Below are 25,876 nucleotides of genomic sequence, written 5' to 3' on the forward strand. Positions count from 1 at the left end.
TGCAGGTTGTGCGATCTCATTTCATCCCTCATGTCTGAAATACTGAGGGATTTTAGGCTGTCACTGCAACTGATGCAATCATGGTACATATGAGGTAGATGATATGTAAATGCAAGAAGATGGACGTGTTTCTTTTTTTACACTAGATTTTTATTGAAGGCCCTCCCACCCCTCCATCCTAATTATATAGACATCAGTAAAAACAGAACACCAAAATCCCAAAAATCTCCACACACGTTATTACGTGTGTTGTCCATTGCTGCAGGACATGCTACTCTTAATGAATCCTCTGAGTCTTGCATCCTAAAAACATCCCAGTCTTTAAATGTAGGACGTTTCCGTGAGAATAGGAATCCTTCTGCAGTAGCATCATTCCCACCACACAACAGCATAGAAAGATTGTCAAATATTGAGCGCCGACCTCTTTGACTAAATGTGTTTTATTGTTTGTTTAAAGGTCCAATGCAACCTTTCTAATCGCAATGTAGAATTATTTCAGGGTAACAGTAAAGTACCTTACTGTGATTTCAATTCAAATGGTCAAAAAGAAGCAAAAATAACTTCTTAGCAAAGAGCAATTTCTCAAGCAAGAATTTTGCTCAACTGTCTGGGAATGATCTGAATGGGGAGGGGAGAACTGAACACCAGCTGTTATTGGCAGAGCAGGTTGTAACTCTGGTGTTGACACCAGGCAGACCAAAACTCCATCCCACCATTTTCACCATTTCACAGTATTATTACAACCATTATTACAACCTCATAGTGTGGAATATATAAAAGCAGAAAAATCACGTTTTGGAGTGCATTGGACCTTTAAATAATTGGCGGGAACTATATGAAATTACTAATGACAATTGAAGCTGCACTTCAGTTATCCATTTTAAAAAATTGTAGTTGATGCAGTTTTGTGTGTGTGTGTGTTTCTTAAATAAGTGTGATGAACAACAGTTTTGCTCTCAATGCTTGTAAAACAATTTTCTAAAATATGTAAGTGCAATAACTTACTGTACTATAGTAACTCACACAAAATATATATGAGAACATGAACACAAGTAAAAGTATACCATCATTATTAAAAAGCCGTACAATATAGCTTAAAGCCACAAAAACCTTTCAAAATACTTGGAAACTCAACAAACCAAGAACACCCACCCCCTTCAGAAGGATCACTCAAAAACCAACCCACAAGTATCTCACAAAGATAAAGCAATACTTTACATCAAATTAGTAACATTTCAAGGGTCTTTGTAAATTACTGTAAATCAGTCCAATTTACATTAAAACTTTTTTTTTTACATGCACACACAACACACAGTTTTATATTATAATAAGTATTTACTTATTTTTATTGCCCTGCTTCAGTAGTATTAGAAATGATAGGGGTGGTGTGAAAGGTGACATCATCACCGAGGGACAGACTGGGACCCCTGCAGGCTACAACAGGATGAGCTGATATACAAGCTGTTTCGCAACTACTTAAATTCTGCATATCTGATCAGTTAAGGCCCAAAGGCAAGCTGTGCCTCGATTAGGGTAGATGAGAAAGAGAATATTTACATATTAACCTGTGATTCATCCAAGAAGGCTTCATATGGTCTTCTACGTTTCTGCAGTCTTTAACACTGAGCTTTCGGTTTTGTCCTTCTCAATCCATAGAGAACTGCAGATAACAGAACATGTCTATAAATAAAGAACTTAAAACGTTTTCAAAAACATGTCGAAAAAGGTAAACAAATCAACTCTGTGTCGACCTGAGCTTCATGTGTTTGAGCTCTGAGAAGCTCCCAACCCAGCACTGTAAACCCTACAAGCCCTAGTCAGAGACAGCTATAGGCCAACCTGAAGCACAGGGCCACTGGCGGCTCTGTCTGTTCTGTCACACAATCCCAGAAAGAATCCCTGTCCACAGATGTCCCTGTGTTAATTAAAAAGGCTGCAGCCTGGCTGTGTATGGCCGTAGTGCCGGAGGGGCAGGCATTCGGCGAGAGGGAGAGCCCTAGTGCAGTGTGGGGGCTTCTTTGAAAATGGAGCCATGACAGCTGAGGAGAAGCATGTGCAAGGCATGTTTGTTTTGCATTTATCCCCTGAGCGCAGCTGTGTGCACTGTTCTTTTCCCAGAACACCGGAACGCCGTGGCCCGTTCGCACTCCCAGCAACCCCTTAGAGCGGCCTATGAAAGCACAGGGGCCCCATCTCCAAATCTCAGAAGAGCACCTCCAAACACAGAGACAAGCCATGTTGTCAGCAGTATGTTCATGCATCAGGCTTGAACTGCCATGTATAACTGGATCCAATCTGAGTCGTCATTTGGAAAGGGTTTCTGACCCATTATTTGTAGATGCTGACAGTTCATCCTAGATCTTACATACCACAATATCCTAGCAGAGCTACCTAGTGTAGATGCTGACAGTTCATCCTGGATCTTACATACCACAATATCCTAGCAGAGCTACCTAGTGTAGATGCTGACAGTTCATCCTGGATCGTACATACCACAATATCCTAGCAGAGCTACCTAGTGTAGATGCTGACAGTTCATCCTGGATTGTACATACCACAATATCCTAGCAGAGCTACCTAGTGTAGATGCTGACAGTTCATCCTGGATCGTACATACCACAATATCCTAGCAGAGCCACCTAGTGTAGATACTGACAGTTCATCCTGGATCGTACATACCACAATATCCTAGTAGAGCTACCGAGTGAAAGGGGAAATAATGAGGCTTGTGTTAGGGAATTAGAGATGGATTCTACGCTTAAGGTGCATGGGGTATCATGTTTGGCTTCAAATCTATGAGACCTTTTGTTTTGACTTGATCCAAATGGGAACCTTGGGGAAAACAGAAAGCTCATAATGCATAAGATGATGGAACACGTCTACTATTGCTGTCACCTCCGCAAATCGTGACATGGAGCCATTGAAAGCACGGAATACAGTTTGCCCCCCACATTGTTCCATGTCCACACTGAGGTGCAGGGACTGGGGATCCGGTTGTTCCCTGGGAGGGCTATAAGGGGTGGGACAGGGGGATCTGTTTGTTGCCAGGGACGGGACGGGGGACGGGGGACTATAGGGGGGGTGATCTGTTTGTTGCCGGGGGGCTGTAATCGGATCCTCATCCTGGCATGCTGGTGTTTTTTCTTGAAATGGTCCTGCTCAGACCCCATGCCAAAGAGTTAATGAAGCCAGGCTCAAAATTCAGCCTGCTCAACTCAAGTCGTCATGCTAAAGCTGTCAGGAGGACAGCTGACCGCGGAGAATGAGGAATTTCTAACAACATACCTCTACTGTCATTGGTAAAGTGATCATGTTGATGCAAACATGGAAATAAGGTATTTCAGAGCTCTGCTAGAGTGCTATCCAGTCTTTATGACAGCCTGCTACTCTGACACCTCTCTCATGGGACGCAGCCTCTCCACATTCTTTACACACCATCAGGAAATTCAGCATTGAACTTACATGTGTCTCTAACAGCGAAAGGCCATACATACATTGCATCTGGGACTAAGAGATGCATAAGAGCACATTGGTTTTGGAACAGAGTGGAGCTGCTAAGTGCCTACTGACGGCTCTCTCCAAGAGGAAAATAAACCGTGAGTGAGAGATGGAATAAAGTTGTGCAGTACACATTCCCCCAAGTCCATCATGACCTGCAGCCAATTCACAACCCTCCTCTGCCTCAACAAACGGTTTCACAGGGATTCAAGTCTTCTCCAAGTGGAAAGAGACCTGGGGTTCCCAGTATAAAACTGACTGAAGGCTTATTTTGTGTGGAGAGAAAGTAATACGTCTAACAAAAGCACCAAAGGTTCTCCATTGAGAATTCCATCCCACTACAGTGAGGCTTTGCATGAAAAGAGATAGTGGTCAACATTGACGGCGTTAGTCACCATTTTATTATCCTCCCTCAAAACTGTCTATATAATCTACACTGCCTCTCTGCTGTTCAAGGCTGCCGCTGGGTGTTATCTCTGGCAATGGTACTGGAGGGCACTTTTCCTGTAACTCCCTAGGTGGAAATGTGAGGTGAGGAAATGCCAAGGGAGGAAATGGCATGTCCACTTTGAATCTCCTCCTGCAAACAGAGCTGAGCCTGTCTGGTGCTCCCAGACCCTGTAGCCCCCAGCAGGCCTGCTGTGCCTCTCTCTCATACTCACACACACCACTTCCTCGTCCCCGTCCCTCTCTGGCTCAGTGACGGCCCATCAGCGGTGCAAGTAGGGCTCTCTGTCTGCCCGCACTTAAACAAACCTGGATTGATATCTGACATTTAAATGTTGGAAGGTAGCACCAACCTAAAGTATGCTAGTGCTGACCATGCATACCAGAAACAGTAAGCTACCTTTGAAATGGTTGACCTCTTTCCCAAACTGAAGAATATGACTGATTTTATCAGCATTCCTTCAGTTAGTCTGACAGAGATGGATCGGCTTTGGGCTTGACCGTTACCTACACCCCTCTCCTTGAAGTGAAGCTGACCAAAATGACCTTAGGAAACCCAAATGTACACACAGACCCAAATCAGGCCGAATGTATGTAAATATGTGAATATCAGTTTGCAGTTCATGTGGTTAGTTGCATTCGCACACAGTCTGACAGAAAGGGACAAGGGATTCTGTGACAAAACCAGGATCAAAATGAATAAAGAAATACACACTTCAAATTTAAATACCGGAAAACAAGAAAGTATAATAACACCTGAACAGAAAAGGCTATGTTGACTCTCACTAGCAGGTGTGTTAGCAGACGCATCTCAATATCTGTACAAACAGCATTACCTGTATTAACTGAATAAGTGCAGGGATTGGTTCAAATCTATTCCGCTTTTTTGTCATTTTTGTTGTGTTTTAGTTTATAGCTACTGTATAACCAGCACATTGTTTCCAACAAGCAACCAATTAATTTGTCTCTTTAAGGATAGGTCTGATTCTTGATTTCCTGCCTCTCACCTCATGCTTTAACTACCTGACTCACTGACTGACTGACTGTTGTTCATCTCTGATGTCCACTGGTCTCTCCCATCAGAGACACAAAATAAAGAAGTGCACTGTCCAGATTTGTTAGTCTCTTTTCTCTCCTCTTCAGCAATTTGCTATGGCTTTTATCATCATCATTATTTTAGATTATCAATATTTCTGTTATAGTAGCACAGACTGGCCCCCCTCTCTGCTTTGGCTTGGATTGGACGTGATGGGGTTCCCAGAGGCCCCTGTCCTGCTGCTGTTGAGGCATCATGTTGCCCAGGAGATGGCTGCACTGTGCTCCTTGGCCTTCATACGCAAGGCAGCGATGCTGGAGGACTTGCGGTCCGGGTCCATGCTGTTCAGATCGTACCCGTTGATCCCTGACCCCATGCCAGGACCCCCAAACAGGCTGCCCATGTGTGTCTGTCCCATGTGACCCCCAGGGTTCGGGACGCCCAGGAAGTCAGATACGCCGCTGCCAGAGTGAGGGTGAGGGTGAGGGGTCATACAGGATGTGACTGAGTCACAGGGCACTACACAGCCTGGTACAGGAGACGCTCCACTGCCGCCACCAATCCATGATGGGTTCTGTATCTGAAACGTAGAGAGAGGACAGGGTCACATTAAATACCAAAACTATGTGGGTGAGTCAGTGCTTAGTTTTTTCAGAAACCCTCTGTGGACTGAATATGATTATTGCAGAATGAAGGATGTGGTGTGTTTGACATCCTGTTTACAAACAAATGTTCTAACCTAGGATACTAATGCAATACAGCACAATTTGTACAATTATTTATTGTCATGTTTTGCTTCCTCAGTAAATTTCATCAGTCTACAACGCTCACCCCCCAAAAAATTGTTAACTTGTGCACCAGCCTCCACTTCTCTTCCTTGGTATTTCGCCCGGGGCGCTCAATGGCCTAAAGATGAGGTAGACCTTTTATGGTAAAACGCTTTGAAGGCTATAAAGATCAAGAAGCCTATGACACCCACCATAGTCTGTCAAATCGACTTGAATGATTCATTAACCTATCAACTCTGTGGAGCAACATTCACATTATGGTCTACTTGTCCATAGCCTGATATTTGAACGTTGAAAACCCTATTGGAGTGTTGCTGCAGGTCGGTACATAAGTTGAAGGGAAAGACATTTCCCTCCTACCTCAGTCCTTCAACACCTTGCCTGGCTGTCTTAGAAATCTCCATGCTTCCTGTCACCCTCCTCCACGGACAGAGAGAGAAAGCTGCGGTGGTCAGGGAGCTGATAGGGATGTGGGAGTGGGGGTGTTTGAGATGGGGGGACGGGGTAGTGGTGCTGGAGGCTCGCATGGAGTGGCCAGATGTGCACAGAGCTGCATTCCACAGTATCACACACACACACCTGCCCTCTGACCCTCTGCGCAGATGAATAATACATGGGGGGGGGGGTTCTCTGGGTCTATGTGAGGGTGTGTCTGGCCTGTCACTGGAGCCAGCCTGACCTCACTCTCTGGGGTGCAGACAGAGAGAGGAGAGAACAGGAAGGGGAGCTGCCTCATCTGGGCCTGCTGATCTGTCTATGTATCACAGAGAAAGGCCTCCCCCTCAGCTTGAACTGCTCTCTCAAATCCTTTGTCTGTAACACCCAGAAGATGTAAGTAACCCCACTCTCTGCTCCTCCAAGACCTACCTCACCTCTCCACCATGACAGCTGATGGCTAGTGAGCGTTCTGGCACAAATGGTTGCTGTGTTTCACATTGGTGGTGGTTGAGGAGAGTTTCCTCCTTACTATGTAAGCATTCTGTATTTTTTTATTTATTATCATTATTACTTTTTATTATTATTTTTCTCCTCAATTTCGTGGTATCTAATCGGAAGTTACAGTCTTGTCTCATCGCTGCAACTTCCGTACGGACTCGGGAGAGGCGAAGGTCGAGAGCCATGCGTCCTCCAAAACACAATCCAACCAAGCTGCACTGCTTCTTGACACAATGCCCACTTAACCCGGAAGCCAGCCGCACCAAGGTGTCGGAGGAAACACGTACACCTGGTGACCGTGTCAGCGTGCATTGCGCCCGGCCCACCACAGTAGTTGCTAGTGCGTCAGGGGACAAGGACATCCCTGCCGGCCAAACCCTCTACTAACCCGGACGACGCTGGACCAATTGTACGCCGCCTCATGGGTCTCCCGGTCGGGGCCGGCTGTGACAGAGCCTGGACTTGAATCCAGAATCTCTAGTGGCACAGCCAACACTGCGATGCACTGTCTTAGACCACTGCGCCACTCGGGAGGCCCAAGCATTTTATTTGAGCATTTGAAAAAACGCTATATACAGTAAATAAATTAAATTATTGTATTATTAATTATTATTACCTGTGCATAGTTCTCAGGTCTGGCTAGAAGAGGCAGCTCGTACGCCGTGGAGAAGTGTGTCCTGACCTGCTGCATCTGACCAAAGCGCTCCCTCTTCCTCCATTTGGCTCTGCGATTCTGGAACCACACCTGCTGGGCAAAGGTCAGGACTGAGTAACATAGTCACATAAGATCCATATATACATATAGTTACATTTTTTAGAGCATAGTTCAAAATTGAAAGAAGAATATAGTCATACATTTTTCCCTGAACATCCAATAGAACTAACATAATATTTAGGCCTACAGTATCATTTACAAAGCACATAACTTGCACAAACACTGTTGTGATTATAAATGTGGTGCTGTTCTGTGTCTTTTGGCTGTAAGGGGAGGAAAGAGACAGCCATATGTCTCTCAAGCCTGGGGCTCAGTGCGTCAGTGAGGCTCTGTGAACTGTGGGCAAACACTGTACAGCAGCATTGCCATGCATCTAAGAAACAGGGACCTCCAGGGTTGGCCTGGCAGGGGAATCACAGAGAAGGGGACTCTGCCCCTGAGCCCTGGGCCTGGGCCTGTGTGCATGGCTTATTTTTTACAGTCTCCCTCTCTCAGAGAAAGCAGAGACCTGGCTGGAGGTTGACGTCTGGGGGAGTTGACAGGCATTGTGAAGGCCTCCTCTGAGTTCCCCTCCTATCAGCGCCATCAGCAGCAGGAGGTTGGGATGGAGGGGGAGATGTAGAGGGGAGATGGGGGAGTTAGTGGGGGCCGGGACGGAGGTAGTACTGGACCCAGTAAGACTGAAGCTTTAAACTTTCCACAACTTCTCAGGAGAATGCCTTTCTGATAGATACAAACAACACTATTATTTTCTGTATGGAAAAAAGGTTCTGAGGATCACAGGCAAAGTGACTGTTCTATCTGCACAGACATCAATGTGCCGAAACTCTCAGTGGAAAAAAGTGAAAGTATGTGCTGCTCTGTAGATAAAGCAAACTATTCTTAAGCTTATAGTCTCAAAAGCAGCCAGAAATTCCTTTCCCTGTGATCCCTCTGCCTCTCAGATTAACTCCATCTATTCATTGATTCGTGAAGTGGAGACCTATTCAAAGGGGGAGCCTCCTTTATTTTGCAATCTTGATTTGTCACAGAGTTTGAACTTGATTCTGAGGATGAGCCTTGGTAAATCAGTTAGTGGTTTACACAGCCACTGCCGTACAATTTTCCATCTCCGTTAACCAAGTATACACACACACACACACACACACACACACACACACACACACACACACACACACACACACACACACACACACACACACACACACACACACACACACACACACACACACACACACACACACACACACTTTCAGAGGTATATTTAAAAAGAAGGTGAAGTAATACATTTGTTGGTCTGATTCCCTGGACGGGTGGGCAATCAGAGAGGAGAGCAGAAAGGAAGGATCTCTAGGCCTCTAATACAGACAATGTGGAGAGGAGGTTTTTACTTGAGTACTCAAAACAAAACGTTCACAGACCCTTCCCTCCCTTTCTTTGTCTTCTGACAGGAACGGGGCAATTTTCTCATGACAAAAATGTGCTGTAATTACCTTTGACATCTGAACCTAAAACGGTTGTTTATTGAAAGCATTATTGTGTTTAAATTTCCATCAAAGCTGGTGAAAGTGATCTGAATAGAGTCGGTCTCAGATGGACTTAGGCCTGGCGCCCTCCCCTACACAACGTCATAGGACCTATCTCAGAGCTGGGTAACCTGATATCAGCCTGACTCTGATTGCACTTTATGTCAAGGCACAAAGCACAGAGAGCACTGTCCCTCAGCTTCACATCGTCTGTTTAGAAAGCTTTACTCACTGATTGCTCTGATACAGGAAATATATGGGCAGGACATGGTATCACAGCATTTTTGTTGAGAGAGCACAATAACTAGCCAATTATTCCCCCTTTTTCTTTCTGCACCCCTGACATTACTTATATCTCTCCTCTTCCATTTCTTCTTTCTTTCACTCACTCACACTTCCTCCCTCCTTAAATCTCAGTAGGGAATTTGGGAAATTGAAAAGTGACATGAGAGAATGTTCAAACCAGAGCTTGTTTTCATTTTATGTTTAATTTCCTGACACCTAAACCCCTGGCTTTCCGATGCTCCCCCTCCAGCCCAGAGGAGCCACACAGACAAGAGAGAAGGACAGCGACGCTCCCTCCTCTCCTCTCCTCTCCTCTCCTCTCCTCTCCTCTCCTCTCCTCTCCTCTCCTCTCCTCTCCTCTCCTCTCCTCTCCTCTCCTCTCATCTCCTCTCCTCTCATCTCCTCTCCTCTCCTCTCCTCTCATCTCCTCTCCTCTCCTCTCATCTCCTCTCCTCTCCTCTCATCTCCTCTCCTCTCCTCTCCTCTCCTCTCCTCTCATCTCATCTCCTCTCCTCTCCTCTCCTCTCATCTCCTCTCCTCTCATCTCCTCTCCTCTCCTCTCCTCTCCTCTCCTCTCATCTCCTCTCATCTCCTCTCCTCTCATCTCCTCTCCTCTCCTCTCCTCTCATCTCCTCTCCTCTCCTCTCCTCTCATCTCCTCTCATCTCCTCTCATCTCCTCTCCTCTCCTCTCATCTCCTCTCCTCTCCTCTCCTCTCCTCTCATCTCCTCTCATCTCCTCTTCTCTCCTCTCCTCTCCTCTCCTCTCCTCTCCTCTCCTCTCCTCTCACTGCTGTTATCTGTCTCTTTCCTTCTCAATCTGTCTTCATGTCTTTCTTTCAACAGTCTCATACAACCCAAATACTCACTAGCTTCTATTGCCAATGAAGCCACTCTTCAACTACAATGCTAAATTATGTGGAGAAGAGATTGTAAACATTACGCTGTGATAGTTGGATGGACTCACTCCTTGGTTCACCTGCACCTTCTCCCTTTGTGTCTTTTGACAGTGATCCACCAGTAGAGTTGTTGATAATGTTCGGACAGTGAGTATCTATCTACCAACAGATACGGTTTGTTTGTGTTGTGCTCACTGGGTAGTGACAGTAATTGGTAAAGACGTTGACAGCTAAAGTAGCTTAGAGACTTACTATGAGGCTTTAGTTATGTTCCAGCACAGAGAGAAAGAACACAGAAATGCCAAACTGTCCTGGCAGGGAAGCTGCATGGGGATGCAGCCACTTTGAAGTCAGAGACCAGCTTTGAGGATTGATCGTCTGTCAGTGCTGTTTAATATCTAATATCATGTTTTTTAGTATGCTTTCTGATGAGTGGCTGTCCTGTTTTATCTTAACTAAGGTCTGTAGTTTGGTCCTTTGGGGTGGCAGGTAGCCTAGTGGTTAGAGTGTTGGGCCAGTAAATGAAAGGTTGCTGGATCGAATCCCTGAGCTGACAAGGTAAAAATCTGTTGTTCTGCCCCTAGACAAGGCAGTTAACCCATTGTTCCCCGGGAAGGCTGTCATTGTAAATAAAAATATGCTCTTACCTGACTTGCCTTGTTAAATAAAAATATCCCCATGTCCAGCACCCTCAGAGCTGTGAGCTGACAGCAAGGTATTCTGAGAGACGTGATGTTATTGAAACCCTTGACCTGTGACCTGTAGATGTATCTGGAGTGCATATGACTCAGAGCTCAACCGACTTCCTCCCTTTGAAACCAGTAGACAGAAAAAACAAACATTTCTCTGGCTAACATTTATAGTCAGGCAAGATTACAAGCTCCTCTTGTTCTGTCCCGTTAAGTGGACTAAAGAGAGGGTATTTCAGTTACAATCTGAAAAACACTGCCTTGATGAAGAAGTATTTGTTTGGAAATCTATTGACAACCACAAAACTGAAATCTCAGTGGAATTCCAATCAACAAAAACCCACTGTTCTATTAGCTTTTTAGCAGCACAAATTCTTGTGGATTTAGTTGAACAGTTTGTCCACTTTAGATGCAGAGCTCCTTTTTTTCTGAGTAAAGAGCAGAAAGTCCTGTTCTTTGACTGACGAGGCATCTTGTGTCTTTTATCTTTTAACTTGAATGGTTTAAGAGGGCCAGTGGGAGAACTTAGGCTGAATAGGGCCCAGCTGTACCAGCCCTCTTATAGCTAGAGGAATAGCATACTTTCTGACACACACACAAAGAGACAGAGAGAGGGAGAGAGAGAGAGAGAGAGAGAGAGAGAGAGAGAGAGAGAGAGAGAGAGAGAGAGAGAGAGAGAGAGAGAGAGAGAGAGAGAGAGAGAGAGAGAGAGAGAGAGAGAGAAAGAGGGAGAAAGAGGGAGAGAGAGAGAGAGAGAGAGAGAGAGAGAGAGAGAGAGAGAGAGGGAGCTCTAGGCTGAATAGGACTTCCTGTGTTTCACTCTCAGGGGTTTCTGGCCACTGTGCCAGCACATGTCATATAAAGATCCAGCCAAATCTCATCCCTCAGACTCTTTCACAGAGCACTTGCTATCTTTACTTTCACGTGACGTTTGTATTTACAGATATTTGTGTTGGTATTGTACTGTATATCGTGGCATGTTTCCTATGGAATAGTGCATGATGGCTGCTGCGAACCTCACAACTTACCAGAGGCTCAGGGGAAGGTTTTCACACCTACCCCCGAGACCACGGGAGGGACACATTCTTCCTGAACAGGATGTTAATGAAAGAAAAACACAATGAATCCAAGGGCTTTTGGTAGACTTTGCGTGTGCACACGTGTGTCTTTGTGTGTCTGTCTGTGTCTGTGTTCCGAACGAGGGGAGTCTCATCGTCTATCCACCAATGCTGGAATGTGGCAGTAGTCATTGACGGATTATATGTAAATCAAAGGTCACAGGAAGGTTGTATGTTTGTAGCCCCGGCCTGGTTAGCCACTTGCAGAGCTCAGTTCAGAGGTTCAGAAGTCCAGGGGTTCAGGTGCAGGCTAGGGTTTGTAGCTGAGCAGAACCAAGCGTGTCTCCTCATATGTGGATGAAAGTCAGCTCTCTTGACGGTGAACATATGAGGCCCAGCTCCAGCCTCATCCCCTTGGGGCCCCCTGCCCTGCGTTGCCCCTACTCCCACATTACCAGATAAATCTCACTCTCACCCTGGTGGCTTGGTGACGTTATCTCTCCAAAGCCACAGATGTTGAGGGATTAATGTGGTTCTATCCACAGTCTCCAAGTCATTGGCTTTGTCCTGTTTCTGTTCAAGTCCTTTCAGTAACTAACAGCTGCCATCTGATTCGAGATAGCGTTGGTCCTTGTTCCTGTTTGGCCAGTAAAGGATGCTCAAGTATAGACCTTTACCAATTGTGCTTCTGTTTATAATGGTGATCATAACTGTTATTGATGTGTAATGAAAGGGATACTGCTAGACTGAAGTCCCAGATCTTCACAGGACCTGTGTAAGTAGCGGTTAGCAGTAGAGCTCCTCTCAGGTGAGCCAGTCTTACCTGTACCCGGGCCTCAGTCAGGTCAGTCCGGAGGGCCAGCTGCTCACGGGCGTACACATCTGGGTAGTGGGTCTTCTGGAAGACCTTCTCCAGCTCCTCCAGTTGGTAGCTGGTGAAGGTGGTGCGGTTACGCCTCTTCTTGCCCTTGTTGCTCTCACCCTCGCCCTTGTCCATGGGGCCGGCCATGTCCGAGCCTGGTCGGTCCGAGGGGCCCTTCACGCCTTGATCCTTCACACTCAGGTAGCTGCCGTCCATCCCAGAGGGGTCAGAGTTCGGGGTCAGGTCAGAGTCTGTCAGTCCTGAGCTGTCTTTACCTGGAGAGAGGATGAGAGAAGGAAGGTGTTAGAACACAATATATCTCGTACTGTGCTCAATTATTATGGATGTGGTTATTATTGACACCATATGTTTTGGGACTGATGTGCAACAGAAAACTAATTTAGACTGTGTTTACAGTATTATATAGCACTAGCACAAGGACCAAATGACTCTTGCAGCATGTTGTTCTTTGAAAGCTCCCTGGCCAGCTGGTTCCAGGTCTGGACTCTGGTTCATGGTGTGGTTAGGAGTGTATGTGTAAGCTGTGTGACTCCCAGAACTCTCCCTCCATACTGCTGCTCATAAATCATGGAAACAGACACCCTGGCAGGCAGTAATTGCAGAATAATAGAAAATTACAGATTTTCACGTCTCTCTCTCTCTCTCTCTCTCTCTCTCTCTCTCTCTCTCTCTCTCTCTCTCTCTCTCTCTCTCTCTCTCTCTCTCTCAGTATGGTTGGGGTTGGAGTCAGGTCTTACGCTGGGGGAACTCAGGTCTTTGACACAGACACGTGGGCCGGGCGTGGTCTGTGGTGCGGCTGTAAGCTGAAGCTCACTTAGTAACACGACCAAACTAACCCGGCAACAAGAGTGTCAGTGGCAATTTGCTGGACGGTAATTTGTAGCGAAGGGAAACACACACAGCAGCCTAGCCGTGAAACCTCAGTCAGCCTACTGATCATAAATTCCCATGATGCTGTCTGTGCCAGTGTGCCATTCGTCCATTATTCCACAATAGTGCCAATCTTCTGTGTCCTTACTGCCCTCCCTGCCAGTGGATCATTAAGGGGTTTGGGGTCCTGGGAAGGCAATGTGTTGTCATGCTCACTCATATGAACTGCAAACCCTCCCCCTTGGGCTCTAGGCTGTTCAAGGGGGTATAGAATATGGTTTGGGGTCCAAGCCAAACCTCACATCTGCTTCTCAACCCCTCTGCTTGGTGACGTCCCCTCTGGCTCGGTCTAGTGGTGAGTCCAGGCACTGCGCTCCCCTCTGTTTAGCTTAGCTCTAAGAGACAGGGAATTATTTTAGGGAGCCCAGGGTTGGGATGTGCTCATTTCTTATCTGAGGCTGGGGTAAAGCCTTGTCAAGTTAGAGCCAGGGGGTGTAGGTGTGCATGTGAGCTTCTGGTGTGCGTACTGCTTTCAACACAGCAGGGCAGCATGCCCTCCGGCCCTCCACACAGAGCCTTGTTGGGTAATGTGCTGCAAGGTGAGGGGACCTGATAGCGCATCTGATGATACACACACCCTCAGTCCCCCGCCCTACACACCTTTCAAGGACTTGGGTAAAGGGAGCCGCATAACAGTCAATGACACCATGAGAAATATAAGCCTTGTGCTGTAGGATTAGTTTACACCAGGGGCCACATTTAGGGAAAGCCCCTCTTCCTACCATAACATTGTAATTAAGTTGTTCACTTATACCAATCACTGCTGCACTGTTATGTTTCACCCGTCTGATTTTCCAAACCTCCAATTCTCATTCTGTCTGTTATTATCATACTGTAAGTTAGAGCTTTTCCCTCGGAGTTGGATATGAGGAAAAATATTACTCCTGGTGTTGGTAAATAATTGTGAGGGTCTGATTTGAGCCGTCTCACTCTCTCTGGCCGTGTCAGTTTGCCTTCCCTGGGCTGCTGCCAAGCACCCTGGTCACTGTGGACTGTCAGGCAGGCAGGCAGCATCGACCGGGGCCCGGGCCCTGGCCAGTGGTATAATGGCTCCCACATTGCCTGCTGCCTGCCCAGGACTGACACATCCTGTTAAGCCTGAGACGAGCAAGCTCAACGCATTTACCAAAACGTAATCATTTCTAGTTATTCCCTCATCATATGCCCTGCACCGATGGTCCCAACAAGGCAAGGCTGTCAGGCTGCTTGAAATCAAGGGCTCTCTGCATCTGATCAAAGACTCTTGTTTATGTCCTGTGTCATTGATGGTTTTTGGCAGAGGCAGGGTACTGTGACAATCTCCCGCTTGTTATCCGTGCCCACTGAGAGTAATTGGCATGGAGAGGTCCTTCTGAAATCGCAGAGGCAATATTTTCTCCAACTCTCCTATGGAGTTTATCAGTCATCACTAAAAGTAGTCATCACTAAAGTATTTCAGAAATACAGTATAATCAAATCAAATAAAAATTGTATTTGTCACATACACATGTTTAGCAGATGTTATTGCAGATGTAGTGAAATGTTTGTGTTTCTAGCTCCAACAGTGCAGTAATATCTAACAATTCACAACAATACACACAATACACACAACCTAAAAGTAAAATAATGGAATTAAGGAATGTATGAATATTAGGATGAGCAATGTCAGAGTGGCATTCCTCACTACATTTCATGATCACTGATTGGGGAGGCAGACATTTCCATTTAGCATCATGGTGGATTTTCCTGAAAATAACTGATACTCAGACACTTTCACCGTAGCTGATCGGATTAACAATCATATTTTGGCTTAGTGAAAGTATGATATGTTATATACTGTATAAAGCAAAGACACTTCTGTCTCTATGCCAGGATATGTTCTGACATGCTGCTGTAATTTATCAGTGGTTTACAACCCCCCTCTCATTTTCACCTTTCACCTGTTATACAGGTCTAGATCTCAGCATCCCTGATACAACACTTGGAAGCAAGCAGACAATAAACTCCTCAGTCCCTTCTGCTAAAACCTCATAGCGTGTTTCCCATTTAGAGGAATCTGCTCTACAACAGTGTTCACTGATTTTTTTTTATTTTTAACTTTGGATCCAAGATTCCACATCAGTTCCAATTACAGCTCTCTGACGGAGAGAGGCACGTCTGGAGCCCATTGTTCTTTGTCTGCCCCAACCCTGTTAGGGATCTGACATACCAAGTCTACAGTGACTGTACAACTGCTGTGATCTAAAATTGAAAAAGCTTCCCTGTTCCCTTCCAGTTGTATGACTGCTGTCTTATGCTATTTGTATGTTTGTTTAAAGTAAGAAATAATGAGATGTGATACAGAACTGTGGCTGTGTCCAAGTACAGGATAGTTCGGAACTGAAATCTTCATATTATTCTTTACAATGTCAAGGAAACAGAATATTCTACTAAATCAGTCCAGATCTGACCAAGCTGAAACCAATAGGGTCTGAAAGCAGAGTTCATCAGTGGGTGAGAGAGAAGAGGGGTGAGGTTAAACCAGAGAACTAATTGGCAGTTTAACCCTAATAGTATTCACACCTGCCTGCAGAGCAACCCAGGGTCTTGTAAACCCATTTCAATAGCGTTTTCATTTCCCCACAAAAAATGTCTTCAAATGTAATTTTATATTTTGCACTCTAAGTCTTTAAAAAAGTTGTGTCCACAGAAAATATCAAAATAAGAAAAAAGATGGTTACGTTAGAGTAATAGATATGATCATCATAGCAGCTATGCTATGAGGGGTAAATGACTATAGTTCCTGCCCTTGGATATCTGTGCTGGACCCCTTAAAGTTAGCAAGGGTCAGACCTTCACTGGGGACAGACGTTAAGTCGCTGTCAAAAACGAGAGGGGAACATCAAAGTGTAATTTAACTGGCAGTAAAGCGACAGGGCGCCTCCCCAGCCTCTTTATTGAAAAGGTTGGCTAGGGTCAGCTCACAGCATTTAAAAGAAACACTATAAATTAGACACCCTGCGGTGACTGAGAGCGATTAATGGCTAAATATTCCCAAACCCAAAGAAATATCCCTAAATATTAGAAAACGTAAATAAAAGAGATTAAGTGTGTGTAGTCTAGGCTTGATAGATCCCTGTTTTGACTGGACCCAGGAAGCAGAGGAAATTTGTGTAAGCTGTTTTCTCTGCTAAGCATTTATTTGTAACTCTAATTTGGTTTGTTTTTCCTTCTTAAAATATGGATTGAATCGTAATGGGAAGCTTTGTGCTCTGAAGTCCCGCCAACTCTGGGAATTCCTGTCTTCCTGCTCGTTCCGCTGGCTGTGAGGCTGTTACATAAAGACAGACACACTAACTAACACAGGTAGTGGATGGAGAGACTGACTGGTGTGTTGAGATGTAAACTTTATTAAGCCTACACCATGACAAATGAAAAGTGATGTAAGAGACATTGATCCATTTTATTGCAACCTGTGAGTGTGTCACCACAAGGCATTACCATGGGGAGAGCCTTATTAGCAAGCCCTCTGCCTACACGGCCATTGGCAAAACCAGAGCTAATCGCCTACCCAAAGGCAGATGGAGTCGAGTTCAGCAGTTCTTATAAACCAGTCCTTCTTAAACGATCTTGTTCCTGGTCAGGAGCACCATGACACCACTACGAATAGCACCGTGGTATGAGTAGGCTATGGTGTCAATTGCAGTCATTGAAACAGTTCAAGGTTAGCCTAAGTTGGTGATCACTAGGCCCATGCCTTTCTTATATCTTGCTGCCCTCTCATATGCCTGATGCCGTAAACAAAACCTTAGCTAACGGATGAGAAAGTTCCATAAGTACCTCTCTGACTAGCTTATAGCTACAGTAGTTTGGGAGCATCTGATAGGTAAGCGTCCACTTTGAAGTCAAACACTGAGAGGGATGATTCATCCCATCAGGCTGCTGTGAGGTGCACGCGCTGTGCCAAAAAACAACTGCTATGGGAGCGTATCCATAAAGCCTGAGACACTGATAAATCACCCCTCTCTCTTCAAGGTTCTTTATCTGTCTGAGAGTCTCAGGATCTCCACTAGCCTGAGGCTGGGCTAGGGTCTACTCAGTGCCTTTTCCACAGTTTGGCTAGCACTAAAACAAGGTCAAGACAGTGTTAGACAATTACACATAAGATCAAGGAACAAAGCTCTATTTGTCTTTCTGAAACCAACTTATTAGCATATCTGGAAGCATTTTCCCCTGCTCTTATACCCATGTAAATACACAGTAATAACTGTAACAACACTGTATGTTGTGTTGGAGATATAATACCCAGTGTAATGCAAAGTTCATGCAAAATAATATTTGACTGCGTACGCTGTGGTTTTAACCAGTACCGTATTGAAATGGCTAAAAGACTTCATGTTATTTGAATGAATGCAGAGGGAGACCCCTTGAGAGGGGAAGGCTTCTTAATGTGAGATCCTCTCAGTTTATCTAACAGTTGACGTTATGTTCCCTCCTCCTTTCCCAGTGAGGTCTGAATCTCTCGGGTGATGTTAAAAACCACAATGAAGCAAACACACATTTTACGAGTGCACGGGAATGCCATAATCAAAGACAGGTTGGTCACTGTCCTCTTAGCATCATGTGGATTCCACTTCTGACAATGGCATTGTTATACTGAAGTAAATACAATGTAGAAAGAGCACTAGATTGTCCTTGGTGGTCCAAATTGTTAATCACTTATAACTAAGCAAAAATGATCATCTGCTTGTGAAATAATATATAATTTCATATAGGCTTCTTAAAGTTTTTTTACAGCAGCTCCCATGTGAACTTACATAGTACTCATTAGGAAACACCATGTGAAATAATGTGATTCAATGGGTAGTTTATAGATAAAAGCAACACGCTTATAATTTCAGTTATTGTGATGGGTGCCACTGTCCAGGCCAATGGACATGCTAACTTTTTACTGTACTATAACGTCTGAGAAAATATATACACAGTAGGTGATATTACAGACTCTAATCTTCTGGGATATTCTTTGTGCTGGACGTCTGATCAGTAAGCATCCTCTGAGGGCCTCAACTATGGAGGGTTTAGTTACACAGCAGAGGATCTGACTGCCGGGCTGAGAGAAGGCCTGGAGTACAAGGTTCAATGTAGCCTTGTCGCACTCCGGCTGGGCAGATTGAGCCTAATGTAAATTGCTGTGCCAAAATACGAGTTAACTGGTAAAATGATCCTAGGTCCTTGTCACCTCTAGTCATGTCAGCAACCTGCTGAAGTGTGTCCTGGTTCTCCAGGCTTCGCAGCACTTCCATGGCTGGTTTCTATTACCCGCTGCTCATATCAATCAGCACAGACGGACAGAAAGGAAGGCTCAAATGGTTGTGCTGTACTAAAGACGGTAGAGAGAGAAAGGGCAGCAGATGGGGTGTTGGTGGCTTCAGTCTAGATTGAAAGGATCTCACAGGACAGTTGATTCACACCTCCTGTATCCTCCCTCTCTTTGAATGAAAACACAATATTGTAACCACCACTATATACCAAATGCTTGTAATGTCACACCAAAGGATTTTCCTATCTCTGTCCATAGCTCACGAATAGTTAATTGGAAAAGGTGAGTTTTAGATCAATTCTCTCTGAAGAAATCTGGGATACAGCTCTTCTAAAAAGGTCAGGAAACCATAAAGGTCTCTGTATCCTGTCCTCGGGGAAGACGGTCAAGCACCATAAGAGGAAAACTTCTGTTGCTTCAAGAAAAATATAAAGATATTCATGTTCCGAGTTTGGAGGTTACGTTCTCAGTGAGTATTCTGACCACTCTTGACACTGCAGAGAAGCCAAGGATAGCTATCTCTGACAATGTGCATTGTTTGTGTGTCAAACCAAGTCAAGAAACGATCTATTATTACATCTTATTCTATTCTACTATATATTTTAATATAAAAGCCACCTGTTGTCAGATTTTATCAGGTTGAATCTTGTCCACTCTCCCTGAGATGTTTAGAGCCAGGCCCTAAATATCCTACTGCCTAGAGGAGAGGAGTGGTTTATGGAGCCTGGAGTCCAGTGGAGTTACAGGCTTTAATCACTGCATGTAGACCCGGCTAGGAAAGGAACTGCTCTCCCCTACTGCTAATGCACAGACCTTGTATATGTTGTCCCTGAAGTAGCATACTGTTGGTCCAGGGCTGCTGGACCTGAGAGAACCTCAATGTAACTGGACTGATGGGCCATAGAAAGTGTCCCATTGTTTCAGAGGTTTGAATGGAGGAATGGTTGAAACCATGCCATGTGTTACCCTATACACCCACTAAATCATTCCCTGATCCTTTCAGTCACTTGCAACCCACCCCATAACCAAATATTGTATTGGTGACATGTTGTGTATTTGTGTGCGGCACTTGTTTAGCAAGGTTACACAATCCAGTCACCTCTTGGACACGCAGGGACTGCCTGTGCTTACTGGGGGTTGGCCTTTGAAAGTATGAAAATAACTGGGGGAGGTGCAGATGTACATCTGAGTCACATTAATGGTGGAGGTCTCCTGTAGTGCTGAGACGTTCCTGCCTGCTCTTTAACGCTCGCTCTATCTGAGTCAGTCATACCTGTGGTCCGGCAAGGCTGCTGCAACGGTGGCGTCCATTGTAAAAACGTGCATGGTCTACCCAGCCAGGGTCCTGTGATACCAAAGAACAGGGTTTCTCAAACTTGGTCCTGGGCCTCCCCTGGGAGCACGTTTTGTTTTTTTGTCCTAGCACTAAACAGCTGATTCAAATAACCAAAGCTTGATGATGACTTGGTTATTTGAATCAACTGTGTAGTGCTAGGACAACAACAAAAAACTGGCTCCCAGGGGGGGGGCCTAGGACCAAGTTTGGGAAACCCTGCCATAGAACATCACAGTTTACTGGGTCCTTTGTTTTGAAAGGTCATATAACAATTTTGATTGGTCTTATCATGGAAAGAAAATAGTCTTATATTGTTGAATTCGAATGTGTGATCTGTTGTAAAATATTAGATATGTCCTTTGGTGTAAACTTTCTTTTTAGTGGCTCACTTATTGCTTTAATAAGATATATTAGGACGGGGTCATGAGGCTAAGTATTATTTATAGCGGTTTGTTTGAGATTAACAGCAGAAATCATTTTCTTTACATCTACCGAGTGTGCAACGTTATGTAGACTACAGGCCACCGGCAAGTTCAGCCGAACGCAAAAAGAAACAAACTCACTTGAAATCTCCCGAAAACAGCGCTGGTATTATGTTCAAAGGTACCCGCGGTGTCTAGTGGGAAATATTGTAAAGACTGTGACTCCAGGAATGTCAGCCTACCTGCTTAAGCCTGATTGAAGTAATAACTCACGAAGTCTCCGTTGAATTTCCTGCCATGACATACCTGTGGTCGAAACCAATAAGGCTTCCTATACCAGGTTTAGAGTCTTTAAAACGTGACCCTAAATAATATCTCGTGAGTGATTATGTGATCTGGTAGGTTTATAGAACATCAAAACTCTTCCCGGGACAAAAACGCATTCCATTGCAAATATGACCCCGAGTTGATAGGAAAGTGTGACAATGTGTTTGGTTTTTTAGATTAGGTCTATGTGATTCAAACGCACTTTCACATCGATCATTCAAATTTCAGTCCGTGTCTATACGTTTTCATTAGTTGACTTTGTATATGCCGAGCATATTCGTAATTTTTTACAGGTTTATGTGCAGGGCTAGGCCTGATCTTTTCAGCGCTATATTACGCACGCCTCTCCTGTGAGTCATTACGTACCAAATGTAGGTAATAACACAGGATTGGGAATTAAATATGTGAAAAATGGAATATTATGTTAAATTTGAATAACTTGTAGGCTTAATGTTATAGGCATACCACGTTTGGGTTCAAGTTTGGATCAGAGTGTTTACTCATTTATTTCAGGTGAATATTTTCTTGTTCAGAACTATCTAAATATTGGAAGCTATATAATGACGACATAATAGGCAACTTGTCGCTTTTTGAATAATAAAGATGTGCATACGGTAAATGACTTCTAATTCTCATATGGTTCTAATGCTCAAATGACTTCTAATGCTCATATGGTTAACTATTGTTTAGCTATTATTAATATTCTTGTTGTTATTATTATTATCAGTAGTGGGAGTCGTATTCCCATAGATTCCCAGCAGTGATCGATCAGTCGTATACTCTTGACAAAGCAAGTGTCTGGTGTTCGTATGTTGTTGTCTAAAGTTATTTGATTAAACCAAAGAGATTCGATAACATCTGCACAGCAGACCATCATTAATACATCTTATATGGATGGCTATGCTATGTTACGTCACCCGTTTAAAGTAATTATGTAGTGAAGAAAAGACTGATTGGTTTATGTGCTTTCATTAAGGTTTACAGAAATCCTATTCTGGCACATTAGTGGCATGTTTTCAGTGCCCAGCCCTCCTCCGTAACTCAGCTATAAATACTTAATTATGTAGTAATAATATTATTACTGTTATGATGATGATGATGATGATGATGATGATGATGATGATGATGATGATGATGATGATGATGATGATGATAGTCTAGTCATCAACAATAATATCATCTTTATCCTCATTAATATCATCATGATCCTCATCATGGTAGCCATTAGCCAACAGTAAGAACAGCATGGCAAAGTTGAACTAAAGTTTCTTCATGTGCACATTTTCTCACGTTGGCCCGCCCGCTAGACCAGACAATTGATCAATGTCTTCTCTTTGACAGCAGTGATTCAGTGCTTTCGCTTCTATATTGATATCTCAACTCGTTATATCCTCTTTGGTTGTGTCCCCGTTTGTTCATTTTCACGAAGGACAGGACTCCTGTCGTTTTCACTAGATATTCATTAGAATATCTGTAATAGTGAATCGTTAACAAGTTTGGTGAACCCTGTACTTTCGTTTAATCGAAAGTTAGTATATTGATGAAAATAGTTAGCTATTCTAATTTCATTCTATAATTTCAGCAATCTGGCATTTGATTTGACTTTGGATGTCGTTTGTGTTAGCAGCACTGTCCAGTGTCCATACGTTCACTGTGCATGCATCTTTAGTGTCGTTTATTTTTTATTTTTTTACTGTTTTTATAAAAACGGATGTTATTGTTATGTTATAAGTCAGATGTAATGGGTATTACATTTAAATGTTCTAAATTACACAGATGAATGGAAAAATACTTACGTTTTCCTCACAGAGCGCTTGGTTGATTTTCGAGCATGATTAATTAAGGATTCTTGAAATTGGTGATTTTTACTTATTCTTGCGCTACATTTAAGTTAATGTTACCTATAGCGTTCAATAAGCTATCATGTGGTTCGATCAATGTCTATGCGCTCTTACTTTTTGTAATAAAACATTTGAAGAATGTGCGTTTAAATTAAGGAACGTTAGACATCTTTGATCTAAATGTAGCCTAAACCTGAGACAGAATTGGGCCAAATTGAATGAACATGTTTTAGAAATTAGCTAACTCCTCATACATTAATAGCAATTGGTTTATAGAGACTTCGAAACGTGAGACTGACATATAATTATTTGGCAGAAAGTCTTAGGCATATTTTGCCTGTATTATAATTGTAGCACTGCTTTAGTCTAGTTGAAGTAAACCATTTTCTTGAGGATTCATGGCCTTTTACGTATCGAATATCATCTGGCTTTGGTCACTGACTTCTCAACCATAAACAACAAATGAATCACGTTTGAAATTTGTAATAACTCCTACAAAAATGCTTAGCACTTGTAGCCACTCTCCTGAGAGAGGTTCCAGAAAGCTTTTACCGCTGTATTTGATGCTTCCCTCCAGTTCATCATCTGAGAAGCCGCTGTATGTCCGTGGGTTTTCATCTCCCCCACAAGTTGCTCGCAGATGGTTAGAGAAAGCGATGGATTTTGCGGTATTTGTGTTAAATTTATAGCATGGGCGGATTTTTCCTGCGCTCAAGATGTGCCCTTTGCTAGACCTCTGCAGAATATCTTCAACATAAAGATATAGTTCGGTAAATCAGTAGAGGGTATTATTTCTTATTAAGAATTAAGAATTGCATGTAGGTATTTTTCACATTACATATTAATTGAATGCAACGTAACTGTGGGTTTCCAGTTGCAAAGTTAAAGGTTGTATTTCATTGTAAAAAAAACAAATATTGCTTAAGAGCTTGTGATCCGTTATATTTTATTATATGGTCATACAAACATCTATAAGGTCACCAATACCCAAGTCACGATAAAGCAACGTTTCTGCAGAGTGCACGTAGGCTATTGTAGGCTAGAGGCCTTTACAGTGTTATTTTGTCAGTTCACAAAATCAGGCTGTTTGATCAGCAATGTTTTAGTCACAAACTTCAATTCACCACAGGCTATCAGTTTGGGCAATCTTTTCTATAAGAATCTGATTATCTTTACCTTGATATCATATAGGTGCCGAAACGTGTGTGTGTGAGATTGGGTCATCATCGATGGATTCTTAACATTTGCAAACTCCCCCAAACATCTATTGCTCATGAGACAATATTGAGTATTTAGCCTATAGATTTAAAGAGACTGGGGATAATAATATTGGTCCGCTGATAAACTATTGCCCATAATAAAGTAAATTCGACGCTCGGTAATTTTTCATGCTTGAAAACGTGTTAATTCAATTGTCCGATTCAGATTCAATATTAAGGATTGTAATGCAGATTATCGCATTAAATATAGCCTAATTTAATTCAATCGTCAAAGGGAAAACGTGATAGTCGGGAAGGTTATGTCTCTTCGTAATTGTGTTACATGGGATAGTTGTGGCCGTAATATTGGTAGTAAGTTGTGAAGTCCATCACATTGAGTTTGTAAAGACTCGTGCATTGACAAATGTTTATATGCGATTAGTGATATTATCCTAACACCCGGGATGATAGCAGACGTGATTACTTCACCCATTTATTTTATTTCATCGTCGGTTCTGATTATTGGAAGGCATTTCTCAACGTACAGGAAACTGTTTACGAGGCATGTGGAGACATGCATAACGTTCCCAACTTCAAGAAGAAAATACGCAAAACATCCCTCATAATTGGGGGAATAGTCAGTCAAGTGAACAGATATTAACACCGAGCAGTGTATACAGAACACAAGCACAATTTCGGTTGTCATTTGATATGGTTTTTCCATAAGAGTAAAGAATAAGGGACACGGGACATCTCTGTTCGTTTGAATCAGAACTGTGGTTTTACTCACCATAGCAGGGAATGAGCGCTCCGTTGTGTCCGCTTTCTTGGTGCAGTTTGCCTCCTTCGGGGGGGGTTTTGCAAGAAGACCTCTGCATGAAGAGGTGGTATTTGTTAAAGGTGCCTTCTCCAGCGGTGGCATCCAATGACTGACACTCCTGTTGGAATGGGCTCCGAGACTTTTCTCCGTAAGCCTGACCTTTGTTTGGCAGGAAAGTGGGGCTGTATTTGTTGTCACTTACTTGGAATGTCCTAAACGGGTTCGTCGGATGATCCCTACCTTGCGGTGCAGAGGGGCTATAATATGAATCCATGGATGTCATATCGCAGTATGAGACGCACGTCTCGGCGTTCATGCCTAAAAAAAGTTACTGGGAGAAAAAGACGACCAAACTTTTTTCTTTCTTTCCGTTTTGGAAAGGGATGCAAACAGATACCCTCACTCTCTCTCCCTCTTCCACATACGGATGAACACACACATACACACTGTCACGCACACACACATACACTGGCGCGGCAGCTGTTTTTGGTTATAAAACGATTCAGATGTTTTCCAGGAACCACTCGCTGACCAAAAGCTAAAAACTCCCCTTAAGGTTTAGAGGAGTAACAAAAATGCGTCTTTCTTCAGAAGATGCAACCCAGATCTCCCCGATATACACTAGAGCTGTGTGGACTTTAAGGCAAGACATCTCCGGAGTGATTATGTTGATCAAATGAATGGGTGATGTCAGTCCTTTCCTCAGAAGGAAAAAACGTCTTCTTTTTTTAAATATGTGGGGGGACTTAACACATGACATTAATGCAATTAGGGTATGAATATATAACTAATTGTAAGTGAAGGGCAACAGCGAGAATGCAATTTTATGGTTGATTCGCAATGGTTCGTCAAGAGGGGACTTCTTCCAGACAACTGGGACCTCGACACATACAGGACAATATAGCCTATCTATTTTTCATGTGTATTGTGTGATTTGTGACACGGTATCTATTTATTTGTTTCAG

At 43.6% G+C, this 25,876-nt stretch overlaps 1 protein-coding gene across 1 annotated transcript; it reads right to left on the reverse strand.

The window, feature by feature from the left end:
• Positions 1–4,835: 4,835 nt before the first annotated feature.
• LOC118360339 (homeobox protein aristaless-like 4) lies at positions 4,836–25,620 on the reverse strand. Its single transcript, XM_052483739.1, has 4 exons — positions 24,882–25,620; positions 12,699–13,012; positions 7,322–7,450; positions 4,836–5,561 (listed from the first exon to the last, which is right to left on the reverse strand). Exons 1-4 carry the CDS (start codon positions 25,225–25,227, stop codon positions 5,235–5,237), a joined length of 1,116 nt encoding a protein of 371 aa, XP_052339699.1. The 5' UTR covers positions 25,228–25,620; the 3' UTR covers positions 4,836–5,234.
• Positions 25,621–25,876: the final 256 nt, after the last annotated feature.

This window comes from Oncorhynchus keta, chromosome 2 (genome assembly GCF_023373465.1).
Source record: "Oncorhynchus keta strain PuntledgeMale-10-30-2019 chromosome 2, Oket_V2, whole genome shotgun sequence".
Classification (NCBI taxonomy): domain Eukaryota; kingdom Metazoa; phylum Chordata; class Actinopteri; order Salmoniformes; family Salmonidae; genus Oncorhynchus; species Oncorhynchus keta.